Source organism: Oncorhynchus tshawytscha, linkage group LG25 (assembly GCF_018296145.1).
Source record: "Oncorhynchus tshawytscha isolate Ot180627B linkage group LG25, Otsh_v2.0, whole genome shotgun sequence".
NCBI lineage: Eukaryota > Metazoa > Chordata > Actinopteri > Salmoniformes > Salmonidae > Oncorhynchus > Oncorhynchus tshawytscha.
The window spans coordinates 17,355,782-17,374,484 of NC_056453.1; the positions used below are offsets into that span (position 1 = coordinate 17,355,782).

General features: G+C 46.1%; 1 protein-coding gene across 1 annotated transcript in view; it reads left to right on the forward strand.

Annotated features, from left to right (window-relative positions):
- Nucleotides 1-6,504: 6,504 nt before the first annotated feature.
- spata20 (spermatogenesis associated 20) overlaps nucleotides 6,505-18,703 on the forward strand; it is an 83,663-nt gene continuing 71,464 nt past the window's right edge. The window contains exons 1-7 of the mRNA XM_042306037.1: nucleotides 6,505-7,355; nucleotides 8,128-8,271; nucleotides 9,168-9,387; nucleotides 9,497-9,640; nucleotides 9,808-10,009; nucleotides 10,158-10,288; nucleotides 10,455-10,559. Coding sequence (XP_042161971.1) covers nucleotides 7,153-7,355; nucleotides 8,128-8,271; nucleotides 9,168-9,387; nucleotides 9,497-9,640; nucleotides 9,808-10,009; nucleotides 10,158-10,288; nucleotides 10,455-10,559 — 1,149 coding nt within the window. The 5' untranslated portion in view covers nucleotides 6,505-7,152. The remainder of the gene's footprint in view (nucleotides 7,356-8,127; nucleotides 8,272-9,167; nucleotides 9,388-9,496; nucleotides 9,641-9,807; nucleotides 10,010-10,157; nucleotides 10,289-10,454; nucleotides 10,560-18,703) is intronic.

An 18,703-nucleotide genomic window follows, 5' to 3' on the forward strand; every position in this document is an offset into this window, starting at 1 on the left:
GGGAACAGACAGGAAAGATAGAACATGACAACCCCAAACAATGGTCAGTCACGTAAACATTCAGGAACATGGCACAAAAGACCAACAGCTACAAACTCCAACGAAAAGAACATCAGTGTCCTTCTTAATTTTTACAACAACTCCCGACGATTCATAGTCACTTCCAACGATTCATAGTCACTTCCAACGATTCATAGTCACTTCCAACGATTCATAGTCACTTCCAACGATTTATAGTCACTTCCAACGATTCATAGTCACTTCCAACGATTCATAGACACCTTCAACGATTCATAGACACTTCCAACGATTCATAGACACTTCCAACGATTCATAGTCACTTCCAACGATTCATAGACACTTCCAACGATTCATAGACACTTCCAACGATTCATAGTCACTTCCAACGATTCATAGTCACTTCCAACGATTCATAGTCACTTCCCAACGTAACAGAATTTCAATCATTCAACCTTGTAGTGTTCAGCGATCTTCAACAGCTGTTCTTTAGTACATAATTCTAACAGTTCCTCTGATGGAAAACGAATGAACTTTTCTCCATGAGACACCATAGTCATAAGTAAATAATCTTGCTCAACCCCTCTGCTGAGCACATCAGACCACAACCAGAGAAATGACAAATCACCCTGAGCACCACAGAAGAGAGATGAGATACGGAGCTTCCCCAAAACCTACAATAACTCAACCCTAGTCTTCGTGCAGATTTGCGGTGGGTATTTAGCACTGTAGCCCGCTGGCAAGGAAATAGAACTCCCCAGCATGCTGGCAAATTCCACCAAGCCACGGATGTGCCCCCAAGACAACTGCTCAGTCCACAGACACCACACAAAAATAACAAACATTTAACCAAGGGCTTGTGACCTACTTTTGTGTGTATATGTACTGACATGCATGTGATAGACACATGTACATACAGACAATGTATTTCAATCGTAAAGTCTTTTGTCTAATGTCTTTTCTGCTGCGTCAGACCTGAGTAAGACTAGTTGTCACCACTGGTGTCTGCTAACGGGGATCCTAATAAAAATCTAATTAAAAAAAAACCTCACACAGCAAAAGCTGTTTAAGTCATGGTCTCTTCTCACTTAATTCCTCTCTCTCTCCTCCCTCTATTTCTCCCTCTTTTCAGAATGTGGTGAACTTGCCTATGCCGTTCTGTACCATCCCTCGTTCATATATCGTTATGTACATATTCTTTATCCCTTCACACTTGTGTGTATGAGGTAGTTGTTGTGGAATTGTTAGGTTAGATTACTCGTTGGTTATTACTACACTGTCGGAACTAGAAGCACAAGCATTTCGCTACACTCGCATTAACATCTGCTAACCATGTGTATGTGACAAATACAATTTGATTTGTAACATTATCAAGCCAGTAATGGTCTTCCACATCCACGGGGCAGCCTGTCTCCCAGTAGAGTTGAAATAGCCCTGAAGTGACCATAATATTGTTTTGACTAGTTCTCTCTCTCTGCCACCCATGCAGTCCCCCTACTATGGCTGACGCACTGGTCTCCATCTGGTCACTCCAACCTGCGAATCGTGGGTGGTATCAGACAGTACCATCTTCAACAGATTCCAGAACATGGTGAGCCTTGGCTAGATAAATCGAAGACTTATCAGCGATGGATATCCCGTAAATCCATAGGAGCAAACATTGTGTCTCTCAAGTGCAATATCTATTCTAAAGCAAGTTTGGGATTGGAAGTGAGGCATAGGGCCTTATGTGTATCATTGATTATTAGTTCACCAAAAATGACAAACCAAGGCGTAGCATTATGAGTAGTTTGATGGTATTCTGTTTGGTTCATACATACTTTGATTATGAAAAAGCATGCACTGCATGATCAAACCAAAAATAATGTGCACCCATTCCCTTTCCTATAGTGCCACCATGTGGCCAATCATGTAACTACTCAAAGGCCCTAAAGTCAGTGTTGCCAATTTAGCGACTTTATCTCTATATTTAGCCAGTTTCTGAACCCTCCAGCGACTTTTATCCGTAAAAAATTCAGCTACTTTCAGGCTGCCTTTGGGGTGTTTTGCCACTGAGAGTTTCTACATTTACATTTTAGCCATTTAGCAGACGCTCTTATCCAGAGCGACATACAGTTAGTTATTAATCTTAAGATAGCTTGGTGGGACAACCACATATCACAGGCATAGTAAGTACACTTTTCCTCAATAAAGTAGCTATCAACAAAGTCAGAGCTAGAAGTGCTGTATATATTTTTTTGTGGGGGGCTATTTAAAATACTCTTTGAAGAGGTAGGATTTCAGGTGATTTCGGAAGATGGGCAGGGACTCTGCCCTCCTAGCTTCCGAGGGAAGCTGGTTCCACCATTGGGGTACCAGGACAGAGAAGTGCTTGGACTGGGCTGAGCAGGAGCTGCCCTCCCGTAGGGGTTGCTCAGGTTGGGGTGTAGGGTTTGAGCATAGGCTGAAGGTAGGGAGGGGCAGTTCCTCTTGCTGCTCCATGGATGAGCAGCATGGTCTTGTAGTGGATGTGAGCTTCAACTGGAAGCCAGTGAAGTATGTGGAGGAGTGGGGTGACATGGGAGAACTTGGGAAGGTTGAAAACCAGGCGGACTGCAGCGTTCTGGATAAGTTGCATGGGTTTGATGGCACAAACAGGTAGGCCAGCCATCAGAGATTTGCACTAGTCCAGACAGGAGATGACAAGTGCCTGGATTAGGACCTGCACCGCTTTCTGTGTGAGCTAGGGTCGTACTCTACGGATGTTGTGCATGAACCTGCAGGAGCGAGTCACTGCTTTGATGTTTGCAGAGAACGACAGGGTGTTGTCCAGGGTCACGCCAAGGTTCTTTGCACTCTGGGAGAGCGACACTGTGGCATTGTCAACAGTGATGAAGAGGTCTTTGAGCGGTCAAGCCTTCCCCGGAAGGAAGAGCAGCTCCGTCTTGTCGAAGTTGTGCTTGAGGTGGTGGGCAGAGATGCGTGTCGCCACCTGGGTGTCAGAAGGGGAAAAAGGAGAAAAGTAGTTGAGTGTCATCCGCATAGCAATGGTAGGAGAGACCATGTGAGGATATAATGGAGACGAGTGACTTGCTGTATAGAGAGAATATGAGGGCCTAGGACCAAGCCCTGGGGGACACCAGTAGTGAGAGTATGTAGTGCAGACACAGATCCTCTCCACATCACCTAGTTGGAGCGGCCTGCCAGGTAAGATGCAATCCAAGAGTGTGCAGAGCCTGACACTCTCATCCCTGAGGGTGGAGAGGAGGATCTGATGGTTCACGGTGTCAAAGGCAGCGGATAGATCTAGGAGGATCAGACCAGAGGAGAGAGCGTCAGCTTTGGCAGAGCGGAGAGCCTCCGTGACAGCGAGAAGAGCAGTCTTGGTTGAGTGACCCATCTTGAAGCCTGATTGGTTAGAGTCTAGAAGATCGTTCTGACAGCGATAACGAGAAAGTTGATCAGAGACAGCATGCTCAAGTGTCTTGGAAAGAAAGGAAAGGCATACAGGTCTATAGTTTTTGACGTCAGATGAGTCGAGTGTAGCTTGAGGGAGGTGAGAGGCCATTTTGAAGTCAGAGGGGATGTAGCCCGTGGTCAGGGATGAGTTGATGAATGGGAGGTCTCCAGAGATGGTCTGGAGAAAGGAGGAGGGGATGGGGTCGAGCGAGCAGGTTGTTGGGCGGCCATACATCACTAGTCACAGGATTTCATCTGGAGAGAGAGGGGGGAGAGAGAGAGAGAGAGAGAGAGAAAGAGGTCAAGGCGTAGGGTAATTCTGTGTGAGTGGGACCAGTGGACTCAATAGGCTGAGTGAATGTCATCAATCTTGTTTTCAATGTTGATGACAAAGTCGTCCACAGAGAGGGAGAAGGGAGGGGGTGGAGGATTAAGGAGGGAGGAGAAGTTGGAAAAGAGAGTTTCCTATTGTTAGAGGTAGAAGCTTGACATTTAGATTGATAGAAAGTGGCTTTAGCAGCAGATACAGACAAAGAGAAGGTAGAGAGGAGGGAAAGAATGATAGGTCCTCTGGAAATATCGTTTTCCCCCCATTTTCACTCAGCTGTCCGCAGCCCTGATCTGTAAGCTCGTAATGAGTCACTCAGCCATGGAGCAGGAGAGGAGTGCCAAGCCGTCCGGGAGGAAAGGGGACAGTGCGAGTCATAGGATGCGGAAAGGGAGGAGAGTAGTGTCAAAGAAGCAGAATCAGGAGACAGGAGGGAGAAGGATTTAACAGGAGGGAGAAGGATTCAGCAGAAGGAAGAGATTATAGGACAGAAGAGTGGGAGAGAGAGAGCGAAGATTGCGACCGCGCATTACCATCTGGGTAGGGGCTGAGTGGCTAGGGTTGAAGGAAAGGGAGACAAATGGAAACTACAGTGATCAGAGATCTGGAGGGGGGGGGGGTTGCAGTGAGTCTGTTAGTAGGTGTATTGCCTATCTTCTGAGTTGGAGGGGATTAGGAAGGGGTGAGGTCAAAAGAGGCAAAGAGGGGAAAGAGAGAGTTGGAAAGAAATGAATCGAAGGCAGAAGACAGGAGGTTGAAGTCGCGAAATACGAAGAGCGGTGAGCCATTGTCAGGAAATTAAACAAGGTGTCAAGCTCATTGAGGAACTCTCCAAGAGCACCTGGTGAGCAATAGATGACAACAATGTTTAGCTTGAGTGGACAAGTGAAAGTGATGGACAGGTGAGGGGTAGAAAATATAAAATCTCCAGTTAGGAGAAATTAGTGGCCCTGTGACATCCCCGCGACAACCATTTCCGCTTGGACTATGAGAGAAAACATAGTCAGATGAAGAGAGATCAGCTTGAGTAGCAGTGTTCTCTGGAGTGATCAGGGCCAAAAAATTAAAGAGACTGAAGGGCAGCATAGGCTGAACTCTGCGTTCTTGACCACAGATCGGCAGTTCCAAACGTTGCAAGAGACCCAGAATTCCACATGGGTTATGCGCACAGGTACACTAAATTAGAAGGGCTGCAGCTCAGGGTCGGGAGCGTCTATAAAGCTAACAGGGAGAGGAGCGAACAGGTATAGAAAACAGTTGCCAAAGCTACAAAAGAGCAGAGAATAACTAAGATACTCAAGTGAGAGTGGTGTGGAGCCTTCCTCGAACAACTACGCAGAACAACTTAGTCTTAGTTGTATCTCTGTGCATTCAAATTGCCATTGATAAAATGCAATTGTGTTTGTTGTCTCTAGCGTATGTCTGCCTGCCCATACCATAACCCCACCGCCACCATGGGGCACTCTGTTTACAATGTTGACATCAGCAAACTGCTCGCCCACACAACGCCATACAGGCTGTCTTCCATCTGCCCGGTACAGTTGAAACTGGGATTCGTGAGGAGCACCCTTATTTGATGCCAGTGGCCATCAAAGGTGAGCATTTGCCCACTGAAGTTGGTTACCGAACTGCAGTCAGGTCAAGACCCTCGTGAGGACACTGATCCTACAGATGAATCTCCCTGGGATGGTTTCTGTCAGTTTGTGCAGATATTCTTCAGTTGTGCAAATTCAGTTTCATCAGCTGTCCATGTAGCTGCTCATAAATGATCCCTCAGGTGAATAAACAGGATGTGGAGGTCCTAGGCTGGCATGGTTACACGTGGTCTGTGGCTGTGAGACCGGCAGGACGTACTTCCAAATTCTCCAAAACAATGTTGGAGGCGGCTTATGGTAGAGAAATTAACATTACATTATCTGGCAACAGCTCTGGTGTACATTCCTGCAGTCAGCATGCCAATTGCACGCTCCCTAAACTCGAGACATCTGTGGCACTATGTTGTGTGACAAAAGTGCACTTTTTAAGAGTGGGTTTTTATTGTCCCCCAGCACAAGGTGCACCTGTGTAATGATCATGGAGTTTAATCAGCTTCTTGATATGCCACACCTGTCACATGGATGGATTATCTTGGCAAAGGTTAAATGTTTTCTAACAGGAATGTAAACACATTTCTGCACAGAATTGGTGTAAAATAAGCTTTTACATTTAACATTTATGGGATCTTTTATTTCAGCTCATAAAACCAACACTTTACATGTTGCGTTTATATTTTTGTTCAGTGTACATTCACAAATCCTTGTTGATCATTCTGCACGTTATGAGCAGTCAGCAGTTCACACACCAAATTGGCTACTGCGAAGAGACGCAGCACTTGACGATGACGGCCCTAGCTTGTAAAAAGACAGTGCTAGACAACAACAAATAAAGACAAATTATACTTATCACTCCAGGAGTGATATCAGGAGTCCTCTATCTATAGAACGAAGCACACAGAGATGGAGCCTGAGAAACTGGTTATGTACACTCAGAAGAGGTGAAACAACTCCTCCTCCAATACAGCCACTGACTACCAAAACAAGGTCACAAATTGCCCTGCCCCTTAATCCTGGTTGATGTGTCAACAATCAACTGCATGTTATGAGCAGTCAGCAGTTCACACGCCAAGTAGGCTACTGGGAAGACAGGCAGCACCTAAAGTACATGGCCCTAGCTAGAAAAAAATATTCAGTAATAGACAGCGGAGGCTGGTGCCTGGACAGGCTCATTGTAATGGCTGAAATGGAATTAATGTAACTGAGTCAAACATGTGGTTTCCATATGTTCGATATGCCCCTTTTACATTTCAGCCATTACAATTTCCCCGTCCTCCTACAGCTCCTCCTATGGTATTAGACAACGACAAATAAAGACAACAAGTGTACTCAGCACTCCTGGAGATATCAGGAGTCCTCTAGCTATAGAACGAAGCTATAGAATTAAGCATTTGGAGACTTTTCACACCGAATTCTGACGCAAACGAGAGCGGGAGAAGCTGTCTGTGCAACAGAAGTCACGCACAAGTGGAGGAGATGTGCGGCAGGAGAGGGTGCGAAAACGCTACGTCGGGGACCGCATCTGTTCTGCACCAAGGCAAATAGGTGCTGTGACGTCGACGCGGCAACGGCCAAGCATAGTCTAGCGACTTCTAGCGTCAAAACAAGGAGCCAATAGCGATTCTCACAAACAAAACAATAGTTGGCAACTCTTCCCAAAGTCAGTGACAAAACTGTCATAGTTGGTTGGTCGGAGAGTTGCACTTGCCGTGTTAAGCAAAGTAGGCAAACCTCCACTGAGCCAGCCAGCCCTTTGACAAGGCACATTGGATTAAGATGTTAAGACTCGCATGGGCACGGTCGTCGTCAAAAAATAGCCGCGTTGACCCAGCTCGCCTGCTAAGTATCGTTCTCCTGGGAGGTGACAACAAGTCGCACAGCCCAGAACAGAGTCGGGACATCAGCGGGCTCACACCACCCCCTGCCAGCGACAAGTCCCCCTCGCTGCTGAGTCCCAGGACGTCCCAATACTGCTTCAGGTAATGTAGCTAATGAAAAGACGCATAACATGACAATCGCCTAGGACGTGACATCTTGCGACTGACTTGTCAAATTAAATGATTAATCGCTAACTAGCTAACGTCAGCTAGCTACAATAATGCAACGATTGATTAGTTGTGGATTACATCATTGTCTCGCCTGGGGAGTTAGCGGGTCGCCAAGTGGTCTTGTACGAGCTGTTGTTAGCTAGCTAGCAGGCTAGATGCCATTCGTCCTTGGTCTAGCCAGCTAGCTATTTACCCAATTGTAAATACACCTGATGATACTCTTTGCAGTGTTGACACGATTGCCAGTGAACACTAGACATAACACGGTGATGCTTTACGGTGTGTTCTGCAAGTTTGGAGAACTAAAAACCATGCTAGCTCAAAGGCTAGTGTTTTTAGCATGCTTGACAGCCAGCACTGTGGTTTTGACAGCTGTCACTTGATAGGGCTCGTGCATGGAGGAAGTAGCTACTGTAGCTAGCTAACTAGCTACAGTAGCTAACGATTATAGTAAGCTGCTACTGTCTAGCCAACATTGATATCATGCAGCACTCATACCGTACATGCCAAGTATGCACGCAGTTCACCCAGCAATAACCTTTCTATAAACATAACATGTGACTTAGCTAACATGGACAGGTTTGATGGCATTGATGGCACACTCCACAGAATGTTATTTTCAGTCAGTCATTTTATTGTAGTTTACAAACAGTTTGCCAACGATGATCAAAGTGCTACCTCTGTGTTTCACTTGAACCACCAGTATGACAAGCAGAGCGAGTCTGAGTATGGCGTCTGGGAGCGAGGGGCAGGGTAGCCCCCCGTCCACTCCCCAGAGACCCCCCAACCGCCTGGGACAGGAGAGGTCCCCTTACCTGCTGCAACACGCACACAACCCGGTGGACTGGTGGGTTAGACACACACACACACACACAATCCGTGTACTGGAGGGTTAGTCCACTTATTATTCTCTTTCACCAGTAGGACTAAACCTAATGAAGTACACTGATCAGAAATATAAATACAACATGTAAAGCGTTGGTCCCAATTATTTAATTTTTATTTATTTATTTCTTCCAAAATGTGTGCGCACTTTTTTTATATCCCTGTTAGTGAGCAGTTTCCCTTTTCTAAGATAATTCATCCACTTGACAGGTGTGGAATATCAATAAGCTGATTAAACAGCATGATCATTACACAGGTGCCCCTTGTGCTGGGGACAATAAAAGGCCACTTTAAAATGTGCACTTTTGCCACAGATGTCTCAAGTTTTGAGGGAGCGTAACAATTGGCAGGCTGACTGCAGGAATGTCCACCAGAGCTATTGCCAGAGAATTTAATGTTCATTTCTCTAGCATCAAATGTCTCCAACGTCATGTTTTGGCAGTTTGGCAGTATGTCCAACTGACCTCACAACCGCAGACCACGTGTAACCACTCCAGCCCAGGACCTCCACATCTGGCTTCTTCACCTGTGGGATCCACTGAGGGGGGGGTTGGGGGTGGTGCTGAGGAGTATTTGTGTCTGTAATAAAGCCATTTTGTGGGGGGAAAACACATTCTGATTGGCTGGACCTGGCTCCCCAGTGGGTGATGGCTGCAATGGCTGCACCCCTGCCCAGTCATGTGAAATCCATAGATTAGGGTCTGATGCTTTTATTTCAGTTGACTGATTTCCTGATGAACTGTAATTCACCAAAGTCTTTAAAATTGTTGCATGTTGCATTTTAATATTTTTGTTCAGTATATGTAAACTAATATAAGATAGTGCCAGTTAAATACATGAATCTATCCCACCTCCCAGGTATCCATGGGGACAAGAGGCTTTTGACAAAGCCAGGAGTGAAGACAAGCCTATCTTCCTGTCAGTGGGCTACTCTACGTGTCACTGGTGCCATGTGATGGAGAGAGAGTCCTTCGAGGATGAGGAGATTGGAAAGACCCTCAGTGACAACTTTGTCTGTATTAAAGTTGACCGTGAAGAGAGACCTGATGTGGACAAAGTCTACATGACCTTCGTGCAGGTGTGTGTGGCTGCGTGAATGTTTGTGTGCCTGTGTGTGTAGACATGTAGTAATCAAGTCCCCATATCTGCTGTGTTTGTTAATCTGTGTTGCTGTCCCTGGTCTCTAGGCAACCAGCGGAGGTGGTGGTTGGCCGATGAGTGTGTGGCTGACCCCTGACCTACGACCTTTCATTGGGGGCACCTACTTCCCCCCAAAGGACAGTGGCCGGAGACCTGGACTCAAAACTGTCTTGACCAGAATTATGGAGCAGGTCATAACAATGTCCAAGCTGTATTTGAACTCTACAAATACAGCACTTTACAAAGTTCAAATGTGTGTATACAGTAGCCTACATGGATATGCCAAGTGGCTTGTTGGGTGTGTGAGTGGCAAAGATATTAGTGCTGTAACAACCGTGTGTGTTCCGCTCCCTCTCAGTGGCAGGATAACCGTGAAGCGTTGGAGTCAAGTGGTGAGAGAGTTATAGAAGCTCTGAAGAAGGGAACCTCTATCGCAGCTAACCCAGGGGAAACCCCACCCCCAGCCCATGATGTAGCCAATCGCTGCTTCGTACAGCTCGCACACTCCTATGAGGAGGAATATGGAGGATTCAGGGATGCACCCAAGTTCCCCTCACCAGGTACATACGCACACAGGAGTTCTCCAGTTCTTTCTTTTTGTCTTTGCGTCTCTGTCTGTCTGTCTGACCGTTGCTCTCTCTCCTCTTACTATCTCACGGTCTCGTTCTCTCTCTCTCCCACTTTCTTTCTGCCTCTCTCTTTCTGTAGTGAATCTGATGTTCCTTATGTCATTCTGGTCTGTGAACCGTTCGTCCACTGAGGGGTCCGAGGCGCTCCAGATGACCCTACACACACTCCGCATGATGGCCCTGGGGGGCATCCACGACCATGTGGCACAGGTACATACTCTCATTCACACTAACGCCACTTTGCCATCGTTCCTAGGACATGCTACTCCACTACACACAGCACACCACAACACAGCTGGCATGAGCAAGAGGAGAACGTTTATGTTGTATTTCTCATTCGTTTCTTTCTTTCTCTCCCTATCTTCCTCTCTTGCAGGGGTTCCATCGTTACTCTACAGACTCATCCTGGCACGTTCCCCACTTTGAGAAGATGCTTTATGACCAGGCCCAGCTGGCTGTGGCCTACATCAGCGCCTTCCAGGTGTGTGCATGCGTGTGTTTGTGTGGCAGCCACATCGTTTAACTCCTGTCTCTACCATAATCGTTTTCCTGCCAAAAAAGTCTTAGTCAGCAGAATTTGCCTAGATTAATACACTCTGTTAGGGGATGTCACATCATGTGAGGGGTATGTATAGCAATGCGAACCACTGCCGCAAAGCATGCAATATTTTACAGGGAAAGCTGCAGCAGAAGCGAACATCTTTGTCTGCGGGAGGCTACAATAACTTAGTTTCCCGGGGAAGCTGTGAAGTGAGCTGTAGCCTCCCGGGGAAGCTGTGAAGTGAGCTGTAGCCTTCCGGGGAAGCTGTGAAGTGAGCTGTAGCCTCCCGGGGAAGCTGTGAAGTGAGCTGTAGCCTCCCGGGGAAGCTGTGAAGTGAGCTGTAGCCTCCCGGGAAGCTGTGAAGTGAGCTGTAGCCTCCTGGGGAAGCTGTGAAGTGAGCTGTAGCCTCCCGGGAAGCTGTGAAGTGAGCTGTAGCCTCCCGGGAAGCTGTGAAGTGAGCTGTAGCCTTCCGGGGAAGCTGTGAAGTGAGCTGTAGCCTCCCGGGGAAGCTGTGAAGTGAGCTGTAGCCTCCCGGGAAGCTGTGAAGTGAGCTGTAGCCTTCCGGGGAAGCTGTGAAGTGAGCTGTAGCCTCCTGGGGAAGCTGTGAAGTGAGCTGTAGCCTCCCGGGAAGCTGTGAAGTGAGCTGTAGCCTCCCGGGAAGCTGTGAAGTGAGCTGTAGCCTCCTGGGGAAGCTGTGAAGTGAGCTGTAGCCTCCCGGGGAAGCTGTGAAGTGAGCTGTAGCCTCCCGGGGAAGCTGTGAAGTGAGCTGTAGCCTCCTGGGGAAGCTGTGAAGTGAGCTGTAGCATATTGTGTGATTGTGAGTCTGTATGCATAGCAATTATAAGGATACATATTTCGGTACATTTTTCTGCCGACTAACTTACGCTCATTAACCGGTCAACAAACGGTAAAACAATGTCAAACAGTAAAATGATGCGACCATCAGAAAATACAATGGATGCATACAAGAAATTGACACTTTTCAATAAGAGCTTAATGAAAACATACCACAATAGCAAGCCTATCGTCTTACAGTCAAAATGCTCTAGCCAGTTATTGAACATGGAACTTATGTAATGAAGCTAATAAAAGCAAGATGGCGCCGACAGAGAGGGTGACCTCGTTTCTAGTCCTTAGGAAACTATGCAGTATTTAGTTTTTGTATGTATTATTTCTTAAGTGTTATTTACATACAGCCGGGAAGAACTATTGGATATCAGAGCGACATCAACTTACCAACATGATGACCAAGAATACGACTTTCACAAAGCGCATCCTTTGTTCGCACCACCACCCAGGGCATTGGATATCATTCCAGAGGCCGACCTAAAAAAACGTAGCCGCAGAAGTGGTAGATGTCAGACTTTGGAGGCCTGCACACCACCCACCTCTTCCGATTATATTGCTCTCCAATCTCCACATAACAAGGTAGACTAAATTAGGGCAAGGGTTGCTTTCCAGAGACATACTCTGTTTCAAGGAAACATGGCTCTCTCGGGATATGTTGTCGGAGTCGGTACAGCCACTGGGATTCTTTATGAGTCGCACCGACAGAAATTAACATGTCTCTGGGAAGAAAGGCGGGGGTGTATGCCTCATGATGTAATCGTAACAACATTTTTAAAAAATGAATATTTTCCCAGGTAAATTGACTGAGAACACATTCTCATTTACAGCAAGACCTGGGGAATAGTTACAAGGGGATGAATGAGCCAATTGTAAACTGTGGATTAATAGGTGACCGTGATGGTTTGAGGGCTAGATTGGGAATTTTGCCAGGACATCAGGGTTAACACCCCTACTCTTACGAAAAGTGCCATGGGATCTTTTAATGACCTCAGAGTCAGGACACCCGTTTAATGTCCCCCGACTCAGGGCAGTGTCCCCAATCACTGCCCTGGGGCATTGGGATATTTTTTTTAGACCAGAGGAAAGAGTGCCTCCTACTGGCCCTCCAACACCACTTCCAGCAGCACCTGGTCTCCCATCCAGGGACTGACTGGGACCAACCCTGCTTAGCTTCAGAAGCAAGCCAGCAGTGGTATGCAGGGTGGTATGCTGCTGGCATACAGGAACTCAGTCCTTTTGTTCACCTGACCTAGAATTCCTCACAAGCAAATGCCGACCATATTTTCCCCCAAGAGAATTCTCGTTGGTTATTGTCACAGCCGTGTATATCCCCCCTCAAGCCGAGACCACGACGGCCCTCAAGGAACTTCACTGGACTCTATGCAAACTGGAAACCATATATCCTGAGGCTGCATTTATTGTAGCTGGGGATTTTAACAAGAACATTTGAGAACAAGGCTACCTAAATTCTATCAGCATATTGATTGTAGAACTTGTGTGGGCAATACACTGGATCACTGCTACTCTAACTTCTACGATGCATACAAGGCCCTCTCCCGTCCTCCCTTTCAGTAAATCTGACCATGACTCAATTTTGATCCTCCCATCCTATAGGCAGAAACTCAAACAGGAAGTACCCGTGACAAGAACTGACCAATCGGAATCCATGCTTCAAGATTGTTTTGATCACGCAGACTGGGAAATGTTCCGAGCAGCCTCAGAGAATAATATCGATCTATACACTGATTCAGTGAGTGAGTTTATAAGGAAGTGCATTGGAGATGTTGTACCCACTGTGACTATTAAAACATACCCTAACCAGAAACCGTGGATAAGTGTTTTTGTGCACTACTGAAAGCGCAAACATCCGCATTTAACTATGGAAAGATGACTGGGAATATGGCCGAATACAAACAGTGTAGTTATTCCCTTCGCAAGGCAATCAAACAAGATGTTGGTATAGGGACAAAGTGGAGTCGCAATTCAACGGCTCAGACATGTGGCAGGGTCTACAGGCAATCACGGACTACAAAAATAAAACCAGTCTTGCTTCCAGATAAACTAAACACCTTCTTTGCCCGCTTTGAGGATAATACAGTGCCACCGACGCGGCCTGCTACCAAGGACTGCGGGCCCCCCCTCTCCTTCTCCGTGGCTGACATGAGTAAGACATTTAAACATGTCTAGCCGCATCCTCAGAGCATGTGTTTACGGATTTATTCAATCTCTCCCTATCCCAGTCTGCTGTCCCCACATGCTTCAAGATGGCCACCATTGTTCTTGTACCCAAGAAGGCAAAGGAAACTGAACTAAATGACTATCGCCCCATAGCACTCACTTCTGTCATCATGAAGAGCTTTGAGAGACTAGTCAAGGATCATATCACCTCCACCTTACCTGCCACCCTAGACCCACTTCAATTTGCATACCACCCCAATAGGTCCACAGACAATGCAATCACTATCACACTGCACACTGTCCTATCCCATCTGGATGAGAGGAATACCTATGTAAGAATGCTGTTCATTGACTGCAGCTCAGCGTTCAACCCCCATAGTACCCTCCAAGTTCATCATTAAGCTTGAGGCCCTGGCTCTCAACCCCGCCCTATGCAATTGGGTCCTGGACATCCTGACATGCCGCCCCTAGATGGTGAAAATGGGAAACAACATCTCCACTTTGCTGATCCTCAACACTGGGGCTCCACAAGGGTGCGTGCTCAGCCCCCTCTTGTACTCCCTGTTCACCCGTGACTGCGTGGCCATGCACACCTCCAACTCAATCATCACGTTTTCAGACAACACAACTGTAGTAGGCTTAACTTCTTATGGCTGGGGGGCAGTATTGAGTAGCTTGGATGAATAAGTTGCCCAAAGTAAACGGCCTGCTCCTCAGTCTCAGTTGCTAATATACAGTGGGGCAAAAAAGTATTTAGTCAGCCACCAATTGTGCAAGTTCTCCCACTTAAAAAGATGAGAGAGGCCTGTAATTTTCATCATAGGTACACTTCAACTATGACAGACAAAATGAGAAAAAAAATACAGAAAATCACATTGTAGGATTTTTAATGAATTTATTTGCAAATTATGGTGGAAAATAAGTATTTGGTCAATAACAAAAGTTTCTCAACACTTTGTTATATACCCTTTGTTGGCAATGACAGAGGTCAAACGTTTTCTGTAAGTCTTCACAAGGTTTTCACACTGTTGCTTGTATTTTAGCCCATTCCTCCATGCAGATCTCCTCTAGAGCAGTGATGTTTTGGGGCTGTTGTGAGTATAACAGAACTGATATTGCAGGCGAAACCCTGGGAAAAATCAAACCAGGAAGTGGCTTCTATTTTGAAAACTCCATGTTCCTTAGCCTGCCTTTGCTCCAGGATATCAACCAGATTCCTTTTCCTATCGCTTCCTCAAGGTGTCAACAGTCTTTAGACATAGTTTCAGGCTTTTATTTTGAAAAATGAGCGAGATTGTATGGCCGGGTGCCAGCAGCGTTTTGTATGCGCAACAGAGTTTGGGCAGCCATTGCCTTTCCCTCTCCAACTGAAAAAGGCGGTTGATATATTATCAATTATATATTTTAAAAACAACCTGAGGGTTGATTATAAAAAATGTTTGACATGTTTCTCTGGACATTACGGATACTATTTTGAATTTGTCTGCGTTGTCGTGACCGCTCTTTCCTGTGGATTTCTGAACATAACGTGCCAAACAAACGGAGGTATTTTGGATATAAAAATAATCTTTATGGAACATTTATTGTGTAACTGGGAGTCTTGTGAGTGAAAACATCTGAAGATCATCAAAGGTAAACGATTAATTTGATTGCTTTTCTGATTTTCGTGACCAAGCTACCTAGTGCTAGGTGTTTAAAATGTTTTGTCGAGCGATCATTAAACTTACACAAACGCTTGGATTGCTTTCGCTGTAAAGCATATTTTCAAAATCTGATACAACAGGTGGATTAAAAGGCTAAGCTGTGTTTTGCTATATTGCACTTGTGATTTCATGAATATAAATATTTTTAGTAATATTATTTGAATGTGGCGCTATGCAATTCAGCAGATGTTGATATAAATTATCCAGTTAACGGGATTGCAGCCATAAGAAGTTCAATACCAACAACGACAAGACAGGGAAGAGGTGAGGGCTCTCGGAGTGTGGTGTCAGGAAAATAACATCGCACTCAACGTCAACAAAACAAAGGAGATGATCGTGAACTTCAGGAAACAGCAGAGGGAGCACCCCCTTATCCACATTGACGGAACAGCAGTGGAGAAGGTGGAAAGTTTCAAGTTCCTCGGCGTACACTTCATGGACAAACTGAAATGAGGCTGGAGAAATTTGGCTGGTCGCCGAAAACCCTCAAACTATTACAGATGCACAATCGATAGCATCCTGTCGGGCTGTATCAGCGCCTGCTACGGCAACTGCACCGCCTACAACCGCAAGGCTCTCCATAGGGTTGTGCAGTCTGCACAACGCATCACCGTGGGCAAACTACCTGCTCTCCAGGACATCTACAGCAACCAATGTCACAGGAAGGCCAAAAAGATCATCAAGGACAACAACCACTCGAGCCACTGCCTGTTCACCCTGCTACCATCCAGAAGGCAAGCTCAGTACAAGTGCATCAAAGCTGGGACCGAGAGACCTGAAAAACAGCTTCTATCTCAAGGCCATCAGACTGTTAAACAGCCATCACGAACACAGATGCTGCTGCCTACATACAGACTTGAAATCATTGGCCGCTTTAATAAATGTATCACTCGTCTCCTTTAATAACGCCACTTTAATAATGTTTACATATCTTGCATGATATTGCATCTCATATGTATATACTGTATTTTATACCATCTATTGCATCTTGCCTATTCCGCTCGGTCATCGCTCATCCATATATTTATATGTATATATTCTTATTCCATCCCTTTAATTACATTTGTGTGTATTCGGTAGTTGTTGTGGAGACATGTAAAGAGTGACATGTATCCATTGTGATTTTCCCTGGACTTTCACTGCTGACCTCGTTATGAGCAAAACTTGATAAAGGACCTTCCCATTTTGTCCCCAATGTGTCTCTTACATATTGTTTTACCATCACCCACTGTCCTGGTTCTACGTCATGTCCCCCCTCAGGAGTTATTCCCTACGCCTCTTTTACTTATCTGTCTGCTTCCCCTACTGCATTAGAGAGTTGTATGCAATAGTTAAGCATTGTGCCACTCAATGTGAATGTCTGCTTTTCTCAAATCCAACGTGCCTGGTAGTGACATGGGTCGACCTGTGACAACCTCAAACGGACTCAACCCTGTGGGTTTGTTATGTGTTTCCCGTAAACTACACAATACCGTAGGCAATGCATCCGGCCATGCCATTCTTTGATGCATCTTTGAAAGTCTCTTTCAAAACTCGATTTGTGCGTTCTACCTGTCCACTCGATTGAGGGTGATAAGGGCAGTGTAGTTGCCAGTTTGTTCAGAGGACGAACCACCTTCTGACACACCTTTCCTGTGAAATGAGTGCCTTGGTCTAATTGTTCTGGAAATCCCCACCTGGGAATGATTTCTCAAATCAAATTTTAGCTGTGTGTTGTGCAGTTCCTTTCTTACTAGGGTAGGCTTCAACCTTCAAGGCTTTTACTGTGAGAAACGATCAACAACGACCAGCACATCTTCGGGCCCTTTACATTTGGTTAGCGTGATGTATTCAGGCTGTAGATGTCTGAAGGGTCCTGGTGGGGCAGGCGCTCGTTGTTTCTGTACTTTCACACATCCTTTGGTGTTGTTTGATTTGATTTGGGATTTGATTTGTTTTCCATACAAATGTTGCAATTCGCCACAACAGCCTCAGCCTCTTTCCGCACACCAGGTTTCCACCATTTTCCAACACAACGATAAACTATCTTGTCCACAACAATGTGTCCCAAAGGGTGGAGCTGTGTCATCAAGCAGGGTAGGAGTGCATTTGGCACTACACATCTCAGGTTGTATTTCCACACACCTTCTTGATTGAGTTTGCATCCTACAGCCATCCATTCCCACACTTCATCTGTTGGTGCACTGCTTTGCATATCTCTAATGTGTTGCAATGTATCCAATGTGTATCTCCTAATCAGTTTAGGTGAAAGAGGTGTTCTATTGGCAGCCGCCCTGGCAGCTTTGTCAGCCAACTCATTACCTTTACTCTGGTCTGTAAAGATTTTTCCATGTGCTTTCATTTTCAAAATTGCAACTTGTCCAGGTAACTGGAGAGAATTCAGTAGAGCCATAACCTCTGGTCCATTCTTCACAGGAGCTCCCAGTGATGTCATGAATCCTTTGTTTTCCAAAATCATGGGTAACACCAAAAGCATACCTTGAGTCTGTGTAGTTGTTTTTCCACCAATTCCGCCACCTGTGCTGATGTTACTGCAGGTAACGTGCCTGTCACTATCACATTGTCCATTGTAGGAACTGCCCAGCCTGCCTTCCTCACACCCCCCTCCACAATGCTTGAACCGTCTGTGTATGAGATAAACTCAGGGTTTTCCAACAGATGCCACTTAGTAAACCCATCAGAGAGCTGATCCAAAACCAACTCACAACAGTTGTGTTCAAGTAATGTGGTATCTGTAGGATACATCAGAGTAGCTGGATTACATGGTGTGCCACGTTGCATTATGATGTTAGGAGCCAACACAGTTGGAGGCTCCATTTGTTCCAACGAGCAGCTGTGGCCCGCTTTGAGGACAATACAGTGCCACTGACACGGCCTGCAACGAAAACATGCGGTCTCTCCTTCACTGCAGCCGAGGTGAGTAAGACATTTAAACGTGTTAACCCTCGCAAGGCTGCAGGCCCAGACGGCATCCCCAGCCGCGCCCTCAGAGCATGCGCAGACCAGCTGGCCGGTGTGTTTACGGACATATTCAATCAATCCCTATACCAGTCTGCTGTTCCCACATGCTTCAAGAGGGCCACCATTGTTCCTGTTCCCAAGAAAGCTAAGGTAACTGAGCTAAACGACTACCGCCCCGTAGCACTCACTTCCGTCATCATGAAGTGCTTTGAGAGACTAGTCAAGGACCATATCACCTCCACCCTACCTGACACCCTAGACCCACTCCAATTTGCTTACCGCCCAAATAGGTCCACAGACGATGCAATCTCAACCACACTGCACACTGCCCTAACCCATCTGGACAAGAGGAATACCTATGTGAGAATGCTGTTCATCGACTACAGCTCGGCA